The sequence below is a fragment of the Pelodiscus sinensis genome, chromosome 21 (genome assembly GCF_052426305.1).
Source record: "Pelodiscus sinensis isolate ZL-2025 chromosome 21, ASM5242630v1, whole genome shotgun sequence".
Classification (NCBI taxonomy): Eukaryota; Metazoa; Chordata; order Testudines; family Trionychidae; genus Pelodiscus; species Pelodiscus sinensis.
Window position 1 is genome coordinate 18,634,784 of NC_143072.1, and position 18,909 is coordinate 18,653,692.

General features: G+C 42.8%; 1 protein-coding gene across 22 annotated transcripts in view; it reads left to right on the forward strand.

Moving 5' to 3' along the window:
• MSI2 (musashi RNA binding protein 2) overlaps positions 1 to 18,909 on the forward strand; it is a 468,712-nt gene that overhangs the window by 415,023 nt on the left and 34,780 nt on the right. For 10 of the 22 annotated variants that reach the window (XM_075904806.2, XM_075904805.2, XM_075904808.2 and 7 more), the window contains one exon: positions 789 to 908. The exons of 2 other annotated variants lie outside the window; for them this stretch is intronic. In XM_075904806.2, the coding sequence (XP_075760921.1) occupies positions 789 to 908 (120 nt within the window). The remainder of the gene's footprint in view (positions 1 to 788; positions 909 to 18,909) is intronic. 10 more of the 22 variants (XM_075904811.2, XM_075904819.2, XM_075904822.2 and 7 more) reach the window with 1 other exon arrangement.

Genomic DNA, 18,909 nt, shown 5'->3' on the forward strand with positions numbered 1-18,909 from the left:
AAAAAAAAAATCCAGTGTCTCTGGCAGATTTTTTAAAATTCATGTAAAAAGGAAGCAAAATGTTGCTTAGTGGTAGCTCGTTTTTCTGCAGTATCGCAGTCCCCCACATCAGGGTATGATTCTTAGATATGCTGCTGTTTCACTTTAGAAAGCTTTTTTGAATGCATCCCAGTGAATTTATTTTTTTATTGTTTTATCCCAGCAAACCCGTGATCTTGAAACCAGGACTCTCCTGTATTTTTGATGACCAACTTGTCTATAAATCAGCATATTGCTTTCCTCTTGCAAATAAGCCAAAAATATAATCAATGTATCCTCATTGTTTTGGAAAAGTGATCTGAGCCCTAACTGTTTGAAAGCAAGCAGATACAAACCCCATCCTACTAGCTATCTTTGTGAATTAATTCACCCCACTATCTTGCCTTTCAAACTGGCAGGGACTCAGAAGACCGATGCGCAGGATAAAAAGGCATCATCAGAGCATGCAGCCATTGAAATCCACTGCAGAGGATTTAGGGCAGGATTTTCAAAAGGTGGCCACGGGGGCTTCAATTTTGCATGCCCAAAGTAGGCACACCCGAAAGGGACTTTATTTGCAGAGTTTCAGCTCTGTCTGTAAATGTCTTTTGAGTTTCTTCAAGTGAGGCCCCCCCAAATCACCCAGCCCTCTTGGAAAGATGACCATCCTTGACCATAGTTGGCCCCAAAAGTGTGTTTTGCCCTTTTTGGGTTACACCTGCTGTTCATTGGATTTTTCCCTTTACCCTTCTCCTTCTTTCCGTGGCTAGGTTTTCCAGCAGCAGCCTATGGACCAGTAGCAGCAGCAGCGGTGGCGGCAGCAAGAGGATCAGGTAGGGGGGCCTGTGGAAGAGGCGGCTACATGGCATACCCTCAGAATGCAGGGGAAGGTAAAAGCTCTGTCGGTATTCTATGTGGCTGCAGCTGTCCATCATTACTCTGATGTTTCCTCACACTTTTCCTGGGAACCTGAAAAAAAACTCACATTGCAAGTAGAGGCCATGAGCCCTGGACCACTTTATGGGAAGTTTACATAAGAACTCTCAAACGCAGGGTAGTGGGTTTTCTTGGTGTTGGTCATTTACTTATTTTAAATTAAAGATCATAAAGGACAAAAAAAAAGTTTTCATTTCTCCTGTGAAGTTTGCACTGGGTTAACAATGCAGCATTTACTCTTGTCCGTTAATGCTCTAGTGGCTGCGTGATCAAACCACACGCCCCCAGATTTGTACCCTGAACTATTGCCTCCAATAAGACATCATGGCAGGTTGTCCTGGATTTGGTTTTTAAATAACTTCCTTAGCCCTGTCTCCCAACATAATAGTATTCTTTTCCCCTGGAACTCAGTGGTTATCAGAATGGTAGTTTCCTGGAAAAGAGCTTCTTGTTAATCTGGAGACAAAAATATCACAACTGCTCCAATATATTAGAAGAGATCCTAAAATGTTCACATGCGCTCTCAAGATCGGCTTTCCTTTGAACTCTAATTGGGGCTGTACAGCTGTAAATGCTGCCTGAAGTACAGGCAATCAATAAACGTTACCTGGAGCCAAATCAAAGTGGCCCTGCTGAAAGCACATGTATTGTTTTGTTGGTTTCCAGAGTATCATTTTTAATTTGCCTGCCATTTAAAGCATAGTTTTGGTTTTTCAGACTACTGCTCTTGTTACCTACTGCAAACAGCTGCCCAAGCTTCAGGAGAAATGTTAAAGCTTTTCTCTCTGTCCCTCCAAATGCTTATTTTTCCCCCCTTAAGGGAAAAAAATAAATTGTTACCAATTACAGTTATTACCCAAGGATTTCAATGTAGGGAAACATGTGAATTAGTGCTTTACTTAAGTAATTAAATGTTCAGAACAGTCATGAGTGGGCTGTTAACTTACCAGCACACCCTATTCTGTGTTTGCATACTATCCTGTGTCTTGGTTGTACAGTGGTGACTAAAAGCAATAAACCCTCAGCAAGAACAAAGGGTATAGTGAGGCCTTCTCAGTAGATTTATGTGCTCTTACACGTACATTCGACTTTAATGTATCCTCCTGCGCATTCATCTTACCATTTGTTCTTGCGAACGTCGAAGGGACATCTAGGGAGGGAGGAGGGCGTTTTGAGAAAACGTTCCTACTACCTGGCATTCAGCTCCCCAATTGCTTAAATGCAGTTTTGCTCAACATTGTACACAGAAGACACGCAGCCAGATAATGTTTCCAGCTTACTCACGATTTGATCCTGGAGTAGAGGTTTTCAGTGACCTCTCTGCAACAGCTACGCTGGCTAGTGAGGCTCTTACATAAAAAGGCTATTGAGAACTAACACTCAAATATGCATTGAGTGAGACCCTAATTCTGTGGAGTCCAAAGTCAGATGTCAGGAGAACTCCGTTCCATGCAAACTGGCACTGCTTGCGGAGCTACAAAGGATCATCTGTACCAGTTTTATTTTGTGGCATGTGGAGAAAACCTAAGGGGTGACTTGCCAGATAGCTGTGGGAATATTTTTCCTTCTCATTCTTTCTCCCTCCCCACTTTCTTTAAATAGAAGAAAAATTGATTTTGCATATTAATTGAGGAAAATTGACTTAATTGTCGTTGTCTTTTCCTCATGATTTGCCCTTTAGGTTTTGTTTTAAGTACTAACAGATCTGGTGAGTTGCCCCTTAGCAAGGTGCAGAGGGTTTGGCTAGATTAACGTTGCTTCCATTGTTGTTCTTTTTTTAATCAGAGTGCTTTTGGTTCCCCTTTACAACTGAACTGAGCATCAATCAATTCTGTGCCTGAAATCATTTGGGGTTTTTTCGTGTGTGTGTTTTTTTAATTTTATTTTTATTTGAACATGCAGTACGAAACTAAATCTAACCCTAAATTAACACCACCCTTCCTGGCAAGTTTAAAGAGCAGTATGGAGTTTGGAAATGCTTTTCAAGTCTCCAAATTGTATGCATGCCCCAAACCAAAGAAACAAACAAAACTCACCAACCTCACACGTAATCTCAAGGAGGAGGAAGGAGATTGCCACGCTTTTTAAACTGGAGGCTGTTTGCATTTGTAGAGAAATGTGTTCTAGGGAACGATGGTGTTTTATTTGCAGTCATTTCCATCTAAGAAGAGTTGTTGAACAGGGCATCTCGGGCTTGTCACTTTCATACAGCAATGGTAGTGAATTGTATTCAGGAGCAATGGAGTATGATAAATCTCATTTACAGTGTATGGGCCCGATTCATTACAAGAAAAAATGTTTTGCAAATATGCACAATCCCCTCGTATGCTTTTATGGTTAAATATGCAGAATGCAGCATGACTGGCACTCATTGGCTTCCTTTTGTTGTCAGTCCATGCAAAGACAGCAGAGAACGGACGGGCAACAGACCCCCCCCCCCCCAGCCCTCATTATTCCACTGCACTTTATCGGGGTAGTTCTATTTCTGCTGCCCCACCTGTACCTTCTCTGTGGATAAGTGAGAGCTCCACTTTCCACTTGGGCCAGTTCATTGGACAATTAAACTTTTCTGCTTTTGGAGTCCTGATTCTGCAAACTCATAAGTGCTTAACTTTACTCCTGTGAGTAGTTTCATTGATTCCAATGGGCTCTTTACTGTAGTAAAGCTAAACACACACATAAGTGTTTGCAGGATCAGAGCTTAAGTGAACCCTTAAAACTTTCCTGTTCACATCAGTGCATCCTTATGTGGCTGCCTTTTTGGACATGAATCTTGGAACATTTCTAGTGCCGGATTTTTGCACAGATCTTTGAATCAACAGCTCTCAATCAGACCCCTCAACAAAGTGGTAAGATTTTCTGAATTGTTTGGCACTCAGCAGTTCCCTGCAGTCCCCCTAAAGCCCTGGCCATTTCGTTTAGGAAGTTGAGCTCTTTCAAAAATATGGACCATCAGCAAACTAAGATCCATTCAGCACCCAAAATGCATGCGCACTTCCAGGCAAGACTTTGTGCATTCCCAAAGCCCCATCACTGTGCTGTCTGGACATTGATGACCTCCGTGTAACTTACAATGGTGTTCTTACATGTACTGTGGAAAATTTGCATGTTTGCTTAATATTCATCAAAAGAATATGCCTAGATTATTTCAGTCTGGAGCTCAGCTAACTTGCATGTCAGCTGTATTAATAATCATTTTTGTGATTCTGCACATTGTGTGCTTCTGTTTCCTTCGTCCCCTGTTTCTTTCTTCTTTTTTTTTAATATAAAGTTCTGCTTGTGGGAATACATCCACTAATTACTATTTTTAGATAGAATAAGGTCTGGGACCTATTGCCAGAGTAACTCCAGTGCCTAGTAGAAAGGCGCGTTTCCCTGTGCTCATATTCAGTGTCATTTATAAATTCCCACTTGCTGGAAGGTTCATGCTTTGGTGCTTCCCTTTATAAATCATGCACCAAACCATCAACCCCAGGTGGAAGCAACAGTCAAAATTTTTCTAAAGTGACTCAGATTTAGCCAGATCTTTCCTACTCACTTCCCTGGGAGGTGTGTGGCTAAATCCCCTACTCGGCTTTGACAACCTTATCCCTCCTTGTATTTTTGTTAATGAATTGGGACCTGGGCCATGTAAAATTAGCAAACTTGAAAGTCCGAATGCTGCAAACTCCTCCTAGACAATTTCACTATCAGTGTCACATTTCTTTTCATTTCACCTGGCATATTTTGAGCATAACCATTTTTGTCTTGTAAGTGCTGTTTTAAAAAAAAAAGGAAAGGGGAAGGGGAAAACATTTTTAGGGAAGGGGGGGATTAGTTTGGAAGAAAACAAAACCAGTGGAAAACGAAATAAAATTTGGCAGAAACTTGTTGGATTCCCCCCCCCCCCCCCCCACCAAATAATCTTAGTGTACTTCCCAGCTGGTTACCGTTCACTATTCCTCCCTGATGAGCGGAGAATAAAACAACAGTACGACGGGCCTGATTCTTCACTGCTTGTAAAATCATTCAAAGTGTGCTTGATGTGTTGAACAAAGAGGGAGGCAAAAACCCTAGCAAATCAGATGGCAACATTTTACACCCACTCTGCCCGGTATAAACGATAAGTGGTATAAAGCAGAGAAGGATCAGGGCTCTCATGTGGTTTGGAGCTAAGGTTACATACCTCTTCCCTCGCCCCCTTAACGCCTCACCAGTCTCCAACTGCAAATGCTGCCTTTGATCCCTGAGCCCCCAACAACCCCTTACTGTACTTTATACTTGCCAGCTATAACCAATCTAGTAACGTGAGCTACTGACCTTGATGGTGAGTGTGAGCAGTTATGTTTTTGTTGTTTTCTCTCTTGCTTGGTTGGGGCTGCTGTGAGAGAGGGTGTCTCTGAGGCATTCTTTCCGGCCTCTCTTACACTCGGACGTGCACACCTCCTCTCAAACACTCTTCTGAGCGCGCTCAGCGGGAAGGTTTGTCCACACCTATTAATCCTTCTCAGTGTCCAGCTTCTTGTTAGTAGCAGCTGGTTGCATGTTTTTTGCTTGTTCAGATGAAACGGTTCAAGAAACAACTCATATCAACTCTTGAGAAATGTCTCCTTTTTTTTTGTACACTCTTTCTTTTTATGTTTTTATTAATTTCCCTTACTTAAAGAAACCAAAACACCTGTCGTACTGTAAAACATTTCACCTCTCCCCTTGCCTGTTCTTAGAGTGTATGTATCTGTGGGACTGAACTAAATGCATGCACTGTAGTAGTTGTACTGGTAGCAGTAGATGTAGTTGTAGAACATGCATTGTTGAGTTGATATTATAGGAATCATCAACTTGAAATAGTGTGGCAGTCAAAAGCATAGCATTAGTTTGATTGGCAGAGTAGGGCTATCAGTGTTCTCCTAAAGGCTTGGATCCATACTATTGTATTTGTTAAACCCCATTGTCTGAATTTATCAATTGAACATGGCTGTAGCTAACCTACATCCTTTCCCTCCCGCAAAAAACAGCATATACTCTTATGCTGATAGTAAATTTACCTTATTTTTCAAATTAAAAATCCTGGGAATTAAATCTTTGAAATATAAATATTATTTTATTTAGTATTAGAAAATTTAAATTTTATTTTAAATCATTGTATGATCATGATTTCCTCATTAATCCCTCCACTGTCTGCATCAGCCCATAGAATCATTCTTTGGCGGTCTTAAACCATTTGTACAAAACGCAAACCACCTCATAGGATAGCTAAATAATATAATGTATGTAAAACAGCTTCCTACCAGACTCTCCTGAGACACGGGGGAATTGTTTTTAGGTCATAAACCTCAAATCTTGTTATGCAACAGACACTGTTCTAGTCATGGTTTGTATTCATTGCCATGTCGCTGGGCTTAAGGGAACATTTTTAAATTAAGATTTAACATTTCATAAATACCAGCATTAGGAGTAAAAGACAAGTTCATCATCTTTGCCACTGAGCCAACAAATGTCTTTGCTTTTTTCACCCAGTTTTATGCACTTAACTTTTTTAATTGTTTTCAAAAATGAAGCAGCAGTGACTAGATTTAACAGCTGGGAACTCAAGGGTTTTTTGTTGTTTGTTTTAGTTTGTTGTTTGTCAGAAAATATCCTGCGGGGAGTAAAAAAGTTCTTTTCATACTCCCCACCACCACCCTCCAGTAAAGTTAGGGAAAATTCCGGCAGTGCATGGCCAGGTATAGACTAAAGGGAAAAGGTTGAATTACATCCTTAATGTACCTTAATTCGAGTTTCTCCACCATTCCTAAGGGGGTAGTGCACCCTCTGAATTTGATTTAGTGGGTCTTTACTAGACCTGCTAACTCAAACTCCAGAAGATTGATCATGACAGTGTCACTCTTCCCTGGAGTGAAGACATAGCCTCAATGTTAGTTTTGAGCACATTCGTACTCTGAGTATGCTCAGTGTATTCTCCGGACACTTCTCAGCAAATGTTATTGAAAGAAACAAAGTATCTGAAATGTGCATTCAAGATGCAATTAAGAATTTGGATCTGCTCCTTAGCTCTGATAGAGAAAAAATTAAATTAGCTAAAGAACTTCTTGGATGTAGCTGACACAATTCACAATCCTATAGACGTCTTTACTGTCTGTTGGGTGCATGGTGCACAAAATTTTCCTTATTGCTGGTGAAGAACTGCAACATAAATGGATCAAAGGGTGACGGGAATAATTTACCCCTTAGCTTTCAATCTGCCGCAGAGATGTGGGGACCTACTGTTTATTGTGCAAAACATGATGAAATGAAGAATGTCGCTAAAAGTTAACTGAGAAGCAAATTGCATAGGGCATAGAAATCCATGTCTTACACTTAAATAAGGTACACTAAAAATATTTAGTTTTGTCATTAAGCACTGATTCTGTTAGCAAGTGATAGTAATAAAATAGTGGGACAACAGTTGGTCTGTGTGTGTGGAATGAGGGAAATCTAGATCAACACGTTGAAATTTCATAAGGACCCACAGCTGAACAATCTAATGATGAGCCAACTTGGAATTTATACTGGCAATTTAGGGTATTTTCCTTTAGAGTGACAGCTCAAATGGAACTGTGCTCCTTTCTTTATTTTACTATATAAAAGTACATAAAATTTAATCCAAGCCATGTAATCTCAAAAACCAGAATTTAACAAGCAGGCCACCTGGGAAAAGAAAGCAGGCTGAAATTTCTCACTCCACTGGAAAATCCAGTAATTATTTGACAGAGACTGGCAACTGGAACTCTGCAGAGGTGATGCATCTAAAAATTAGCAGCTGCAAAAAAAATTATCCTTTGCTCATTTTTATAATAGTAAGGCTTTATCTGAAAATGTCTCTGAGAAGAAAGCACAAAATTGAAGAACCCCCCACCATTTTGTACCAACATAATGTGTGTACTTGATGTAAGAATCATCCATTCCCAGTAGGTTAAATGATCTAATCTGGTTTGTAGATTAAACAATTGAATGCAAACAAAAAGGAAAATGTCTGCTATAATAGGAAAAGAAGTAAAAAAACAACCCCAAACTCTGCACTGAATAAGCACATGTCTGAAGGGTAAATACTCCATTTTCTATTGGGTTTGTGCAACACGGCTGTAGAGATGAGGTCATTCTGTGTTTCCTTGAGAGGTGTTTTTTTGGCCTTGTTAGTGACAACTCTCTTCTCACTATTTTATGTGCTCTGCAATTACTTCCCTGAAGGATGCAGGCTTGTTGTGTGTTTTTTTTTAATGGAATTAAAGCAGAAACATTTCTATTATGGGTCTAAAGTCATACGTTGATATAAGATAATTTCAAAGCCATTATAGAAAACATATGCCTGGAAGTGCCTTCCAGCGCTCAAACCCTGCAAAATACCTGTTTATCTTATTTTATCACAGCAAACATTTTCATTATCCTTGAGGGACTACACCTTCTTATGGAGCCATATAAAAATTTCAGTAAATTTAAAATAACCCACTGCTGCCAGGCACTGACCTTGGTTCTAGTCATTTTATAGGGCTCCCGCTTGAAGTCTATTGTGGTTAAAATCCATCAGTTCTAATCAATAACTTTGTAATAGAAAATCCTGTGCACTTGATAAATCATCTCCAGCGCAATTAGTGACCAGCTCTGAAGTACAGACTTAAGTACAGTATGAGTTAATCTTTAATGAATGGAGAAGCTAACTTTTAATGGTCTTTTCAATCAGTGGAATTATTTTCAATGGGAAAACACTTGTCCACACAGATCATTCTGGCTGCGAGGTGCCTCTCTTGACACACGCCAAGTGGCGGCTCCACCAAAGCTTGAACTGTATTGTGATCCAAACAGGCTAATCACGCATTCAGGGAAACGTTTCCGTTTCACAGCACTGAAAGTTTTATGCTTGACAAGTAGATTTCACTCTATTCTAGCAAAGTGCTGAAACAGCCAGTTAATGTCATTTGATTTTTTTTTCACCCCCTGCTGAAAAAGGGACAAAACTCCTGGTGGTTAAAATGCAGTTTTATTTCCCATAATCTAACAAACCCTTCCACGAACTACCAGCAAGGTTTGAAACCAAGACCTTCAACCATAAGAAAGGTGTTTAAGCATGTGCCTAAATTTAAGTATGTGAATAGTCCAATTGATTTCAGTGGAACTATTCACATGCTTGAAGTTGAGCACATGCTTAAGAATCTTGCCAAATCATGGCATAACAGGGCATTACAAATGAATCTCAGTACATAGTATTTGGAGTAGCAGCTGATGGTGCAAGCCACACAGATTTTACAAACTTTTGCACCAGCGTTTTCAAATAATTTGACCCCAAAGCACAGTAGTGAGCTAAATACAATGAGTACAGTCATTTTCTTCTTCCCTTTCTGTTTGAGATACAGGGAAGTAAAAAAGGACACAAAAACAAACTCTTCACGGTATAAGCACATCTGAAGGGTAAATACTCCATTTTCTTCTAGGTTTGTGCAATACAGCAGTTCACTACAGCAAAGTACAGGAAAGCAGAATTGGACTTTATATATACAGACCTACCCAATTGAAAAAAAGAGTCAGCACGTTCATTTGAGGAACTTTCATCTGAAGAAGTGGGCTGTGCCCACGAAATCTCATGATATCATCTACATGTTTTTGTTAGGGTGTGTCTAGACTACCTAGTTTTGTCGACAAAAGTGGACTTTTGTCGACAAAACTATACCAGCGTCTACACTACCGCTGAGTTCTGTCGACATAACGTCGACAGAACTCAGCAGTTTTGTCGACGCTGGTAAACCTCATTTTACGAGGCATAACGCCTTCTGTCGACAGAACTCTGTCGACAGAAGGTGTTATTGCCTGTAACATTGCGTCCAGACTACGGAGTTCTGTCGACAAAGCAGCTTGCTTTGTCGACAGAACTCAATGTGTCTGGACGCTCTTTGTCGACGGAAGTTTTATCAACAGTATCTGTCGACAAAAATTCCGTCGACAAAACGCGGTAGTCTAGACGTACCCTCAGTCTTTAAGGTGCTGCAAGACTTTTTTTTTTTTTAAGTGTTTTCATTTGAGGAGTTTTTTTCTGGTAATTATGGCAAAGATTCAGAACCCATCACTCCTCTGAATCAGCACGTGACTGTGTACAAGTCACTTCAGCTTTCTGTACCTCAGTTTCCCTCTCTGTACGATGTGAGGAATATAGAGTGGGGTGAGATACAATTAGCATAGTCAAAGCACCTTGAGAGAAAGTGCCACATGAACACAATGGATTTTTGTTACACCCTGACTTTCACTCCACTGGTTTCAGTTTTTATTTACAGATCTATTTAGGTCTCCATTAACTCTTCCCTAAGGGCTGTACCTTAAGTGTCACTGAAAACAGTGATTGCCTTAACAGTGGTCTCATGATAGCTCCTAGGTGGTCACCGCTGATATTTTGCTCTTACGCTATGCCTGTAGATTGATAGGTCTTCAAATGCCAATGGCAGCATTCACATGGAACAGATCGGCAACTTCTAAGTATTGTAAGGCTAGAACATCAGGGTGCTCTATCTTCTTTAGGTATAATTGTTCAGACAACAGAAGGCCCCTCGCTGGTTTTTGTTTGTTTTGTTTTGTTTTTTTGCTTATAGAAAACTGCAGTTAGGACCTATGGTACCATGGGCAAAATACTGTGTGAGCAACTCGCCTGGAAAACGTGCACCATCTAAGGGCAAAATGGGATTCCTACTCTGATCAGACGATGCTGGTTTCTCCTTACTTCCAGTTGCAGAATAGCATGAAAGGGGGAAGCCTGAAATATTTGTGTAATGTTACTTTTCCACAGAAACAAATGCAGACGTGAATAGAAGGGGCTGGGTTCCAAGAGACGAATTCTCAGTTAAAATGCAGGCCGCACTATGAAGGAGTTTCAGACCCTCTGGCTGAGTTGGATGGATTGATTCCTTTTAGCTTCTCTCTTGGAATGAGGGTTTTATATATATATATATATATATATATATCAGCGCAGTTGCCTCGCTCATCATTGCTTGATGTCAGATACATGTTTGGCTAGTTAATTCTAATCAGTTTAATATCTGTGTCATATATAAACTCCCGGAGAAGCTATTCCATAGAATAAGGTTGGGTTTTTTTAACTTCCTTTCCCTTTTCTGTACAATCCTCCCGCATGTTTCCGTATAATGATCCATGGGGGGTGTGTGTGTGTGTGTACACACTTTGTATGAAGGGGATGCTTTCAGAGCAGAATGTCAATTATGACTGTGAATTAAAATATTCAGTAAAATAAAGTCCCAGTTTTGTTTTAATTTGGCTCTTCCACTGCCTGTTATTGTACAAAAGGCTTCAATTTAAAATTAACAGAAATGATAGCCAGTTAATGTGTTACAGTGGGAGGCCGAAGTTTCTGTTGCCATGGCAATGGAGTTCGGCTCATTTGTTTTGTAGATGAGTAATTACTACGCAATTAGAGTAGGCTAAAAATAAAGGGGCCCTTTGTTCCCAGTTACTCATTAATATTAATAAAAGGTCTGTCCAGGCTGTGATAAACAATTAATGCAAATGCGGTTGCCCATGGTATGAGTAGCGACAGATTTCTTATTATCCAATAAGAGGTGATCATGCCAAAGAGGTTTGCTCCTTCCTCACTTTAAATAGCAGAATTATTAGTAAATCATTACATGTGAGAGCAAGATCACAGGTAAAATGTTCCCCATTTGCCTCTTGGTAGGGGGGGACTGTAAAGGCTAAGAAGAGACAGAGGCAGGTATGGTCCGAGTCTGTTAGGACTTTCCCCTCAAATTATGTCCTGCACTTTAGTGAGCATTCTCAACCACCCTTGAAACTGATAGGAATTCAGGGGTCTTAGCACATCATAGGATTCAGCTGGAGATCCTGGTGCTACCAACATTTGCATGTTTCACTTGACATCCCAGGGTAGCTCTACTGAGTATAGTCAGTGGGACGATCCACAGCCACCGTCTAAAGCATTTGCAAGATCCGAGTCAAAGACCAGGTTTACAGCCTACATAAACTAAATTTGGCAGCTCCAGCTATGTAGCGTACCTTTAGCAGAGCTTGGCGGTGTCCCCACAGCGGGAGGCTGACAGGAGCAAGTGTTCCCATCAGCCTCCCATTCTCCTTGCAAAAACAGGAGTACTGAATACCAGCGGAGGCCCCCTCTAAGTTCGATTTAGCGAGTCTTAACTAGACTCGTTAAATCGAACTCCGGAAAATCAATGGCAGCAGCGGCAGTCTTCCATGTAGTGTAGACAAGGCCTGAATCAGCAACTTTAAAAGAGCATAGAGATTGAGGGAGCATTGAGTGATAATTTGGGAGCTACAAGAGAGGAACCTGGCCTGAGGTTTGCAAAGGCTCTCAAAGGAAGTTACTTTTAAAAGAAGTTGGTACATAACCCAGTTATGCATATTTGAAAATGCCAGCTCTGAATCCAAAGGCTTGAAAGCCACTTGGCTTATTTCGTGATAAATGCTTCACGGTAGTATGTTAAAAGGAGAGGAAGACATTATCTTGTATTACAGTAATGTCAATATTAGGGGTCATGTGCAAGGATCCTCTTGTGCAAGGCAGGCGACCGACAATCTCTGTGGGCACCTGGACAAGGAGGGGGGGCTGCACCACACATCTGGAAGGGGCAAGGCCTCAAGCAGAAAGGGCAGGGCTAGGAAGCTGTCCCTCAGCACTGCTCAGAGTGTGCCTCCCCCATCCCTCCCAGTACCATGTAAAGCATGCCACCCAGAGCTCCAGAGGTGATTTAAAGGGCCCATCAGTGGCCAGAGCCCCAGGCTCCTCTGAATCACCTGTCCCCGGGGCCTTTGCCCTTTTGCCGCCCACCCCTGTAGGTGGGCCTGGTGCTAGGTGCTGTACAAACACAGAGATGATCTTTTCCCCCAAACGTTTACAACCTAAACAAACAAAAACCCTAAATACATTTCCTTTGAAATGTAAAGGCATTACAATGAACCGAAGCAGGGGTGGGAAGGAGGAGAGTAGCGAAGGTTCAGAAGAAGTGAAAGAAAACAGTCTTGTACATTTGGCGTAAAGTATCTAAAGAGTTACAATACATTAGATTTTTAAATTCACTTTAAATTCCAATACTGTACTGTGAGATTGGCTCCTCTCTGCAAAATGACTGAAAAGTCAGAACGTATTCACATACATCATGTTTTATTATTATTTATTGATTTATTTGTTTTATTTTATTAGTCTGCTTTGGTTTAACTGATCAGACCTGAGAGTGAGTGCTGAGGAGCTATTTTGGCGTAGAGTATGGACAGTAATTAAATGATTTGGGGATGATGTGGCTAGATGTGTGCTCCGAACCTTTGGCAAAGTGAAGCCCGGTGTTTACAATGGGGCTGTCTAGTCCGCTTTAGAGGCTTTTGAGTCTGCTGGGGTGGAGACCCCATTCCTTCCTTTACTTGTGCTGCTCCTTGGAAACAAACACAAAACATAAACACAGAAAGCTTTCTGGGCTGCTGCTTCCCAGAGTGCCTCTCTTCCCTGAGACGCGGAGAGCACTGTGTGGCAACCTTGGATTGGGGGCAGGGTGTTTCCACATCAAAACAGTATCATACGGTCTGACCAACAGGCGGATCCCTATTCAATTGCACCTGATGGCTGTAGCTAAAACAGGCTCTTTTGAGCTGCTCCTGGCACTGGCAGCAATGCTGTGAGCTGTAGTGTAGAGCACACTGGCATTTGTATCACTTGTCCCCCAGTCGCTGCTCAGAAAAGAGAAGTGACCGTGGGCCGGCAGCCACCTGAGCCCTGTTGGGGGACATCTACACAGCAGGGCTAAACTCGAAATAAGCTACACAACTTGAACTATGCTCACTGCGTAGCTTAGGTCGAAATTGCTTATTTCGACTTTTGGCGCTGTCTACACAGCAGTTATTTCAAAATAGAGCACTCTTCCCCTGACTTCCCTCGCTCCTCAGACAATGAGGGTTACAGGAGTTGGAGTAAGAAGCCCATTATTTCAAATTTAGTTCAAAATAACGGACTTGCTGTGCAGATGTACACTACGTTATTCTGAAATAACACTGTTGTGTAGACATAGCCTTACTCCCAGTAGTGGGAGATTCACCCCTCCACACACACACACACACCAAAAAAGAAGTGAAACCAAGGCTTTAGCATCCCCAATACCTCTGTTTACTTCATTGGAACTCGCCAAAGCTGCAGTGCTCTGCTCCGAGGTGCTCCTGGGAAGTGTCTCAGCAGAGCAGAGAGCATTGTGGGCGGGTTCCCTTTCCCTTATCATGCAACGTGTCTGCCTAGTCAGGTTTGGGTCGCCAGTCCCTTGCGAGCCGGCAGGACTGCTAACCAGTCCGTGTATCCACGCCGCTTGCCTCGGTGCTTGCTGGGAGCTAGAAGGATGTCATCCGGTCGGGAGGTGAGGTGTCGGCCTAGGGTGCCAGATGTTCCTATGGGGAAAACGGCATGAAAATGGCAACTGCATCCCTCCCAAACTGTTTAACTAATGGAGGAGAATGTAGCACAGCCTTTGTAAGGCTGACATTTGTTTGTTGTTAAGGATCTAATTAGAAACATGAGAGGGAGCTGAATGGCTGCTTGCTCGGCTAATTAGCGACATGCACGAAGACCACTTTGAACTTCAAGGACACAAAGCTATTAGCGCTTACATCAAAAATGGATTAAACTTCTGTGCTTTTATAATGATTAAAGATGAGCTGCTCGAGTGGAAATCCTTTTGTAAAGGCTGCGACAAGAGCTGGCTCTCTGATTGCAGTTTCTACAAGTGAAGCTTTGCACGGCCTCTGTGTAGTACCTTGGCCCCATGCGAGAGTGACACCATTAACTTGCAATATGGAAAATGTGATTAGGCAATAAATATTGATCGCTTGCAAAAAATTACAGTTAAGCCAAGACTCGTATTTATTTCGCATGGCACGTAATTGCGGGACTCAGAAGAGACAGGCTTGAGTAGATTGTGTTTTGGGTCTTCTTGCAAATCAGTGCACATCAAGTATTTTTAATACTCCGCCACCATTCCAACAAGCCCATATACAATCTAGGGCTTGAAACAGGCTAACTAGAGTGGTGTTCATCAGTAGTTTCCGCTAGTAGAGTTACTGCTTATTGAGAGCTTCAGAGAGGTAGCCGAGTTAGTCTGTAACAGGAAAAACTTAAAATACAACAAATAGTCTGGTAGCACTTTAAAGACTAACAAAACATGTAGATGGTACCATGATCTGAAGAAGTGGGCTGTGCCCATGAAAGCTCATGATATCATCTACATCAGTGTTTCTTAAACTTTTTAAGACTGAGGAACACCAAACAATAATTTTTTTAAATGAGGAACACCAAGGATTTTTTGTTGAGGAAAAAAAATAGGTCGGGGGAGAAAAAGGGTTGGGGGAATGTTACTGAACAAAAAAAAAGTCACCTGCTTCTTTAAGGGCGGCCATTTTGAAGTCTGTTGTTCTCCGCGGCACACCTCCGACTGCCTCGCAGCACACCGGTGTGCCATGGAACACAGTTTCAGAAACACTGATCTACATGTTTTGTTAGTCTTTAAAGTGCTACCAGACTATTTGTTGTGTTTTAAGTTTTTCGCTTATGGAGAGACTTTTATAACACCTCTTCTTATTGCAACCATGGATTTACTCCCCTCCTACAGCTGTGTTACTGGGATGGGTTGTTTTCCGAGTGCCCTGACTCTCCAATAACATAGCATGGTCTTGGCTTTGCAATGTATCTGCACTTCAGTTGGCTTGTCTTTAGCCCAGCATAGGCAACAGGTGAAGTTCCACCTCCACTACACCAAAGGAAATGTGCTAGCACAGAGTCGAGGGCCATTATGTTGTAACTGGGCCCTGTCTGTAGTTGTATTTGTCATGTAGGTGGGCCCAGTTTAGTTTATATCTGGTGTCTGAGCATGGTTTGGCTCCTTATTAGGGGTGGATTTGAGCCATTTTAATTCTTATTACTATGCCTGAAAGTTGTTCCTGACACGGGAAGAGGGTTAGAAGTATGCCATTCCTCTGATGCATTGTTCGGGTGTAGCCTAGTAACCTCCATGCCGCAAGCTGCCATTTTGCTGTTCTCTTTCCAACACACTGGTGTGCAAAGCTGTTTCCAAAGGGATTGCAGAGTGGGGAACAACTCTTACCCTGTGGCCGAAGATAGGAAAACAACACACAAATGGGACCTCGTTCCTGCTCCTTTAATGCCTTCTGAATGCACAGCTGAGTGTAAGGCCAATACAGCTGCAGGGGAATGGCAGCAGGATGTCACTCTTATTGCATGCCTGACCGGCACACGTCTCACGGTCGCGCCCACGGTGGTGGTGACGTAGGAGGCAGACAGAACAAAGCTTAATTTTTCCTGGGGCAGGACTGAACTTGCTGACAGAAAAATATCGCTGGCTTTTGATTATGAACCGGGGGAGTGGAGGGGGTTACCTGTCTTGGGTAGGGAACTTGCAGAAGGATGCTTGCTTTTAAGCCTACTGAGAAGAGACTGAATAGATGGGCTTTGCAACCTGTATATCTCCATCGTAGGTTTATTGAAGGGAATCTATTCGTATGTTTGTCAGACTATTTGCTTGTCTGAAAAGGCTTGTCTTACGCATCTTCCAACTGGTTACCTGTGAGCTTCTGGATATAGTGTTGTGACCCCATGTGTAGCAATCTTGTTATCGTCAAGAGATTCCCTGGTTTGATGGTTGATCCGAATTTGAAATTTCATAGAGTTTAAGGCCAGGAACAACTGTTAGATCATCTAATCAACCCTATAGTCTATCTATCACAGACTATTAATTTTCACGTGGATACCTATTAAGCCCAAAGACTTTAGCTTGACGGAAACATTTCAGTCCTTAGGAAAATGAACTGTGTGCTGCAGGCAGGGACTAAAGTGTCTAGAAGGAACGGGTCGCTGGCAGAAAGTGATCTTCCGTGTGTGAAGATACACATAGAAGGAGTTAGAGCTTCTAATGCCTGACCACAAAAGAACATACTGTACCGAGCCACATAACTATTCATGGCAGTTGATATGTAGCAAATGGATTTGGATTTGGTAGCAGTGTGTGATGGTTGTTTGCTACTGCAGCAGGTCTGGGAAGAAGTATCTTCTAATGGATCTGAATACAGGACCCAGAGCCAAGAGTGTCAGGGGATTGTTTCAGACTCTGCCACTGATTTGCCTGTGTGACCTTGGCTAGTCACGCGTGGGAATCTAGAACCTCTGAAAACCAGGCTTTCTCTCCCATGAACATAGATGGGAGCTCAGAGCACACCACCTCTGAAAATCACACCGTTAGCCTGTCTTTACTCACCTGTAAAATGGAGAACAATACGTGAAGGTCATGGGGACTGATTAGTTCATGTTTGCATGGGGCTCTAAAGGTACAGAATGAGAAGTCGTATTGTAATCAAATATTGTAGCCACATTTGTAAAGGGTCTGGATAATGATACAATCAGTCATGCATGATAAGTGATAATCAAATCTCATGCTTCAGAACATCATTTGATTACCACAGGGGTCAGGAAGGAGGCCTCTGCCTCACCCCTCACTCAGCCAGTACTGCCCAATCAGCCAGGTGGATAGTGTTTTCATTTCACCTTTCTCTAAAGTGCTTGTGTAATCCACACACCTAGTGGATGTGGCTCACTGTCCCATGTAGTGGCACTTAGACCACTGACAGTGAGAGATGAGCATGAGAGAGCTCTACAGCCTGAGCTGAGAGGCAGCTGGCTTTATAGCTCAAGCTGTAGGGACTCCTGCACTAAGCTCCAGACATCCTAGGTGATGGTTACAAGTGAACCACACCCACTAAGTGTGTAGGTTACACTTGCATATTGACTACTGACCAACACACGACAGATGCAAATGGCTCATGTGCTCCTTCAGCTAAATTCTGTTCCTGAGCCTTGTGATAGATAGCTGATGTTAGACGAAGGCCAAAAGATCTCTGAATGCAGATGGCTGCTTGTGGTCATCTCGTGTCTTCACACATGAAATCTCTTTACCTTTTATTTTAGCATCTGTAACTACCAACGTTGCCCAGCTCCTTTTCAAATCCAGCGGCAGCACTTGACTCTCAGCCACTACCTCGCTCTTTACACCTTGAAAGCACAATATAAGTATTCATGAGTGGAAGCTACTCCTTGTGAGAGAGGAATGGTCTCTCTCTTCTGATCCCTTTACCGCAATGTTAGGGGCTATTTGGGATATTAACCTGCATGTGCAAAGATGAGTGTGTTAGGGATGTTAGATAGCGGGTACCCGCATGGAATCTTATCGGTTGCACCACTATTCAGTAGTCCCCGGGGGCGGGGGAGCAGCCAGTGCACTCTCAGCCCCACTCCCAGGGAGCCCCCTGCCACCCCGCACGAAGGGACAGCAGCCCCTGTCCACAGGGGTTCCAAGCTCCCCGTGGACAGGGGCTGCTGCGGGAGGGTGGTGCATGAGGGCGGGGGAGCAGACGAGCTGCTGCTGCAAAGAAGCCTCTGCCCATGGTGTCCCAAGCTGGCCGTGGACAGAGGCTAGTCCGACAGTAGCCCCTGTTCATGGGGGGTCCCAGTGGCATGCAGAGCAGCCTCTGTCCACGAGGAGTTCAAGCCTGCCGTGGAATGAGGCTGCTTTGCAACAGCCTCCCCTGCCACCCCGGGGGGCAAGTGACACTGAAGAGCCAGTGCTGGGGGGAACCAGCTTTTAAACCGGTTCCCGCCAGCACTGGCTCGTGCCTCTCCCAGCCCTCCCCCACGTCCCGTTGCATCTGATACAGAAGCAACAGGGGGTGGGGGAACAAGATTCACTGATAACCCTAGGGTTATTGGTTAATCATACAGTCAACTACTCATTGACATCCTAGAGCGTGTAGGGTCGTGCGTGCAGGCTATCTGAAGTGACTAATGGTTTTAGGTGCGCAGCTTGAGATCTGCTCTCTGAAAACCACTAGAGGAACATGATTTTCAGAGAGCAGATCTCAGCAATTTCTGAAAAT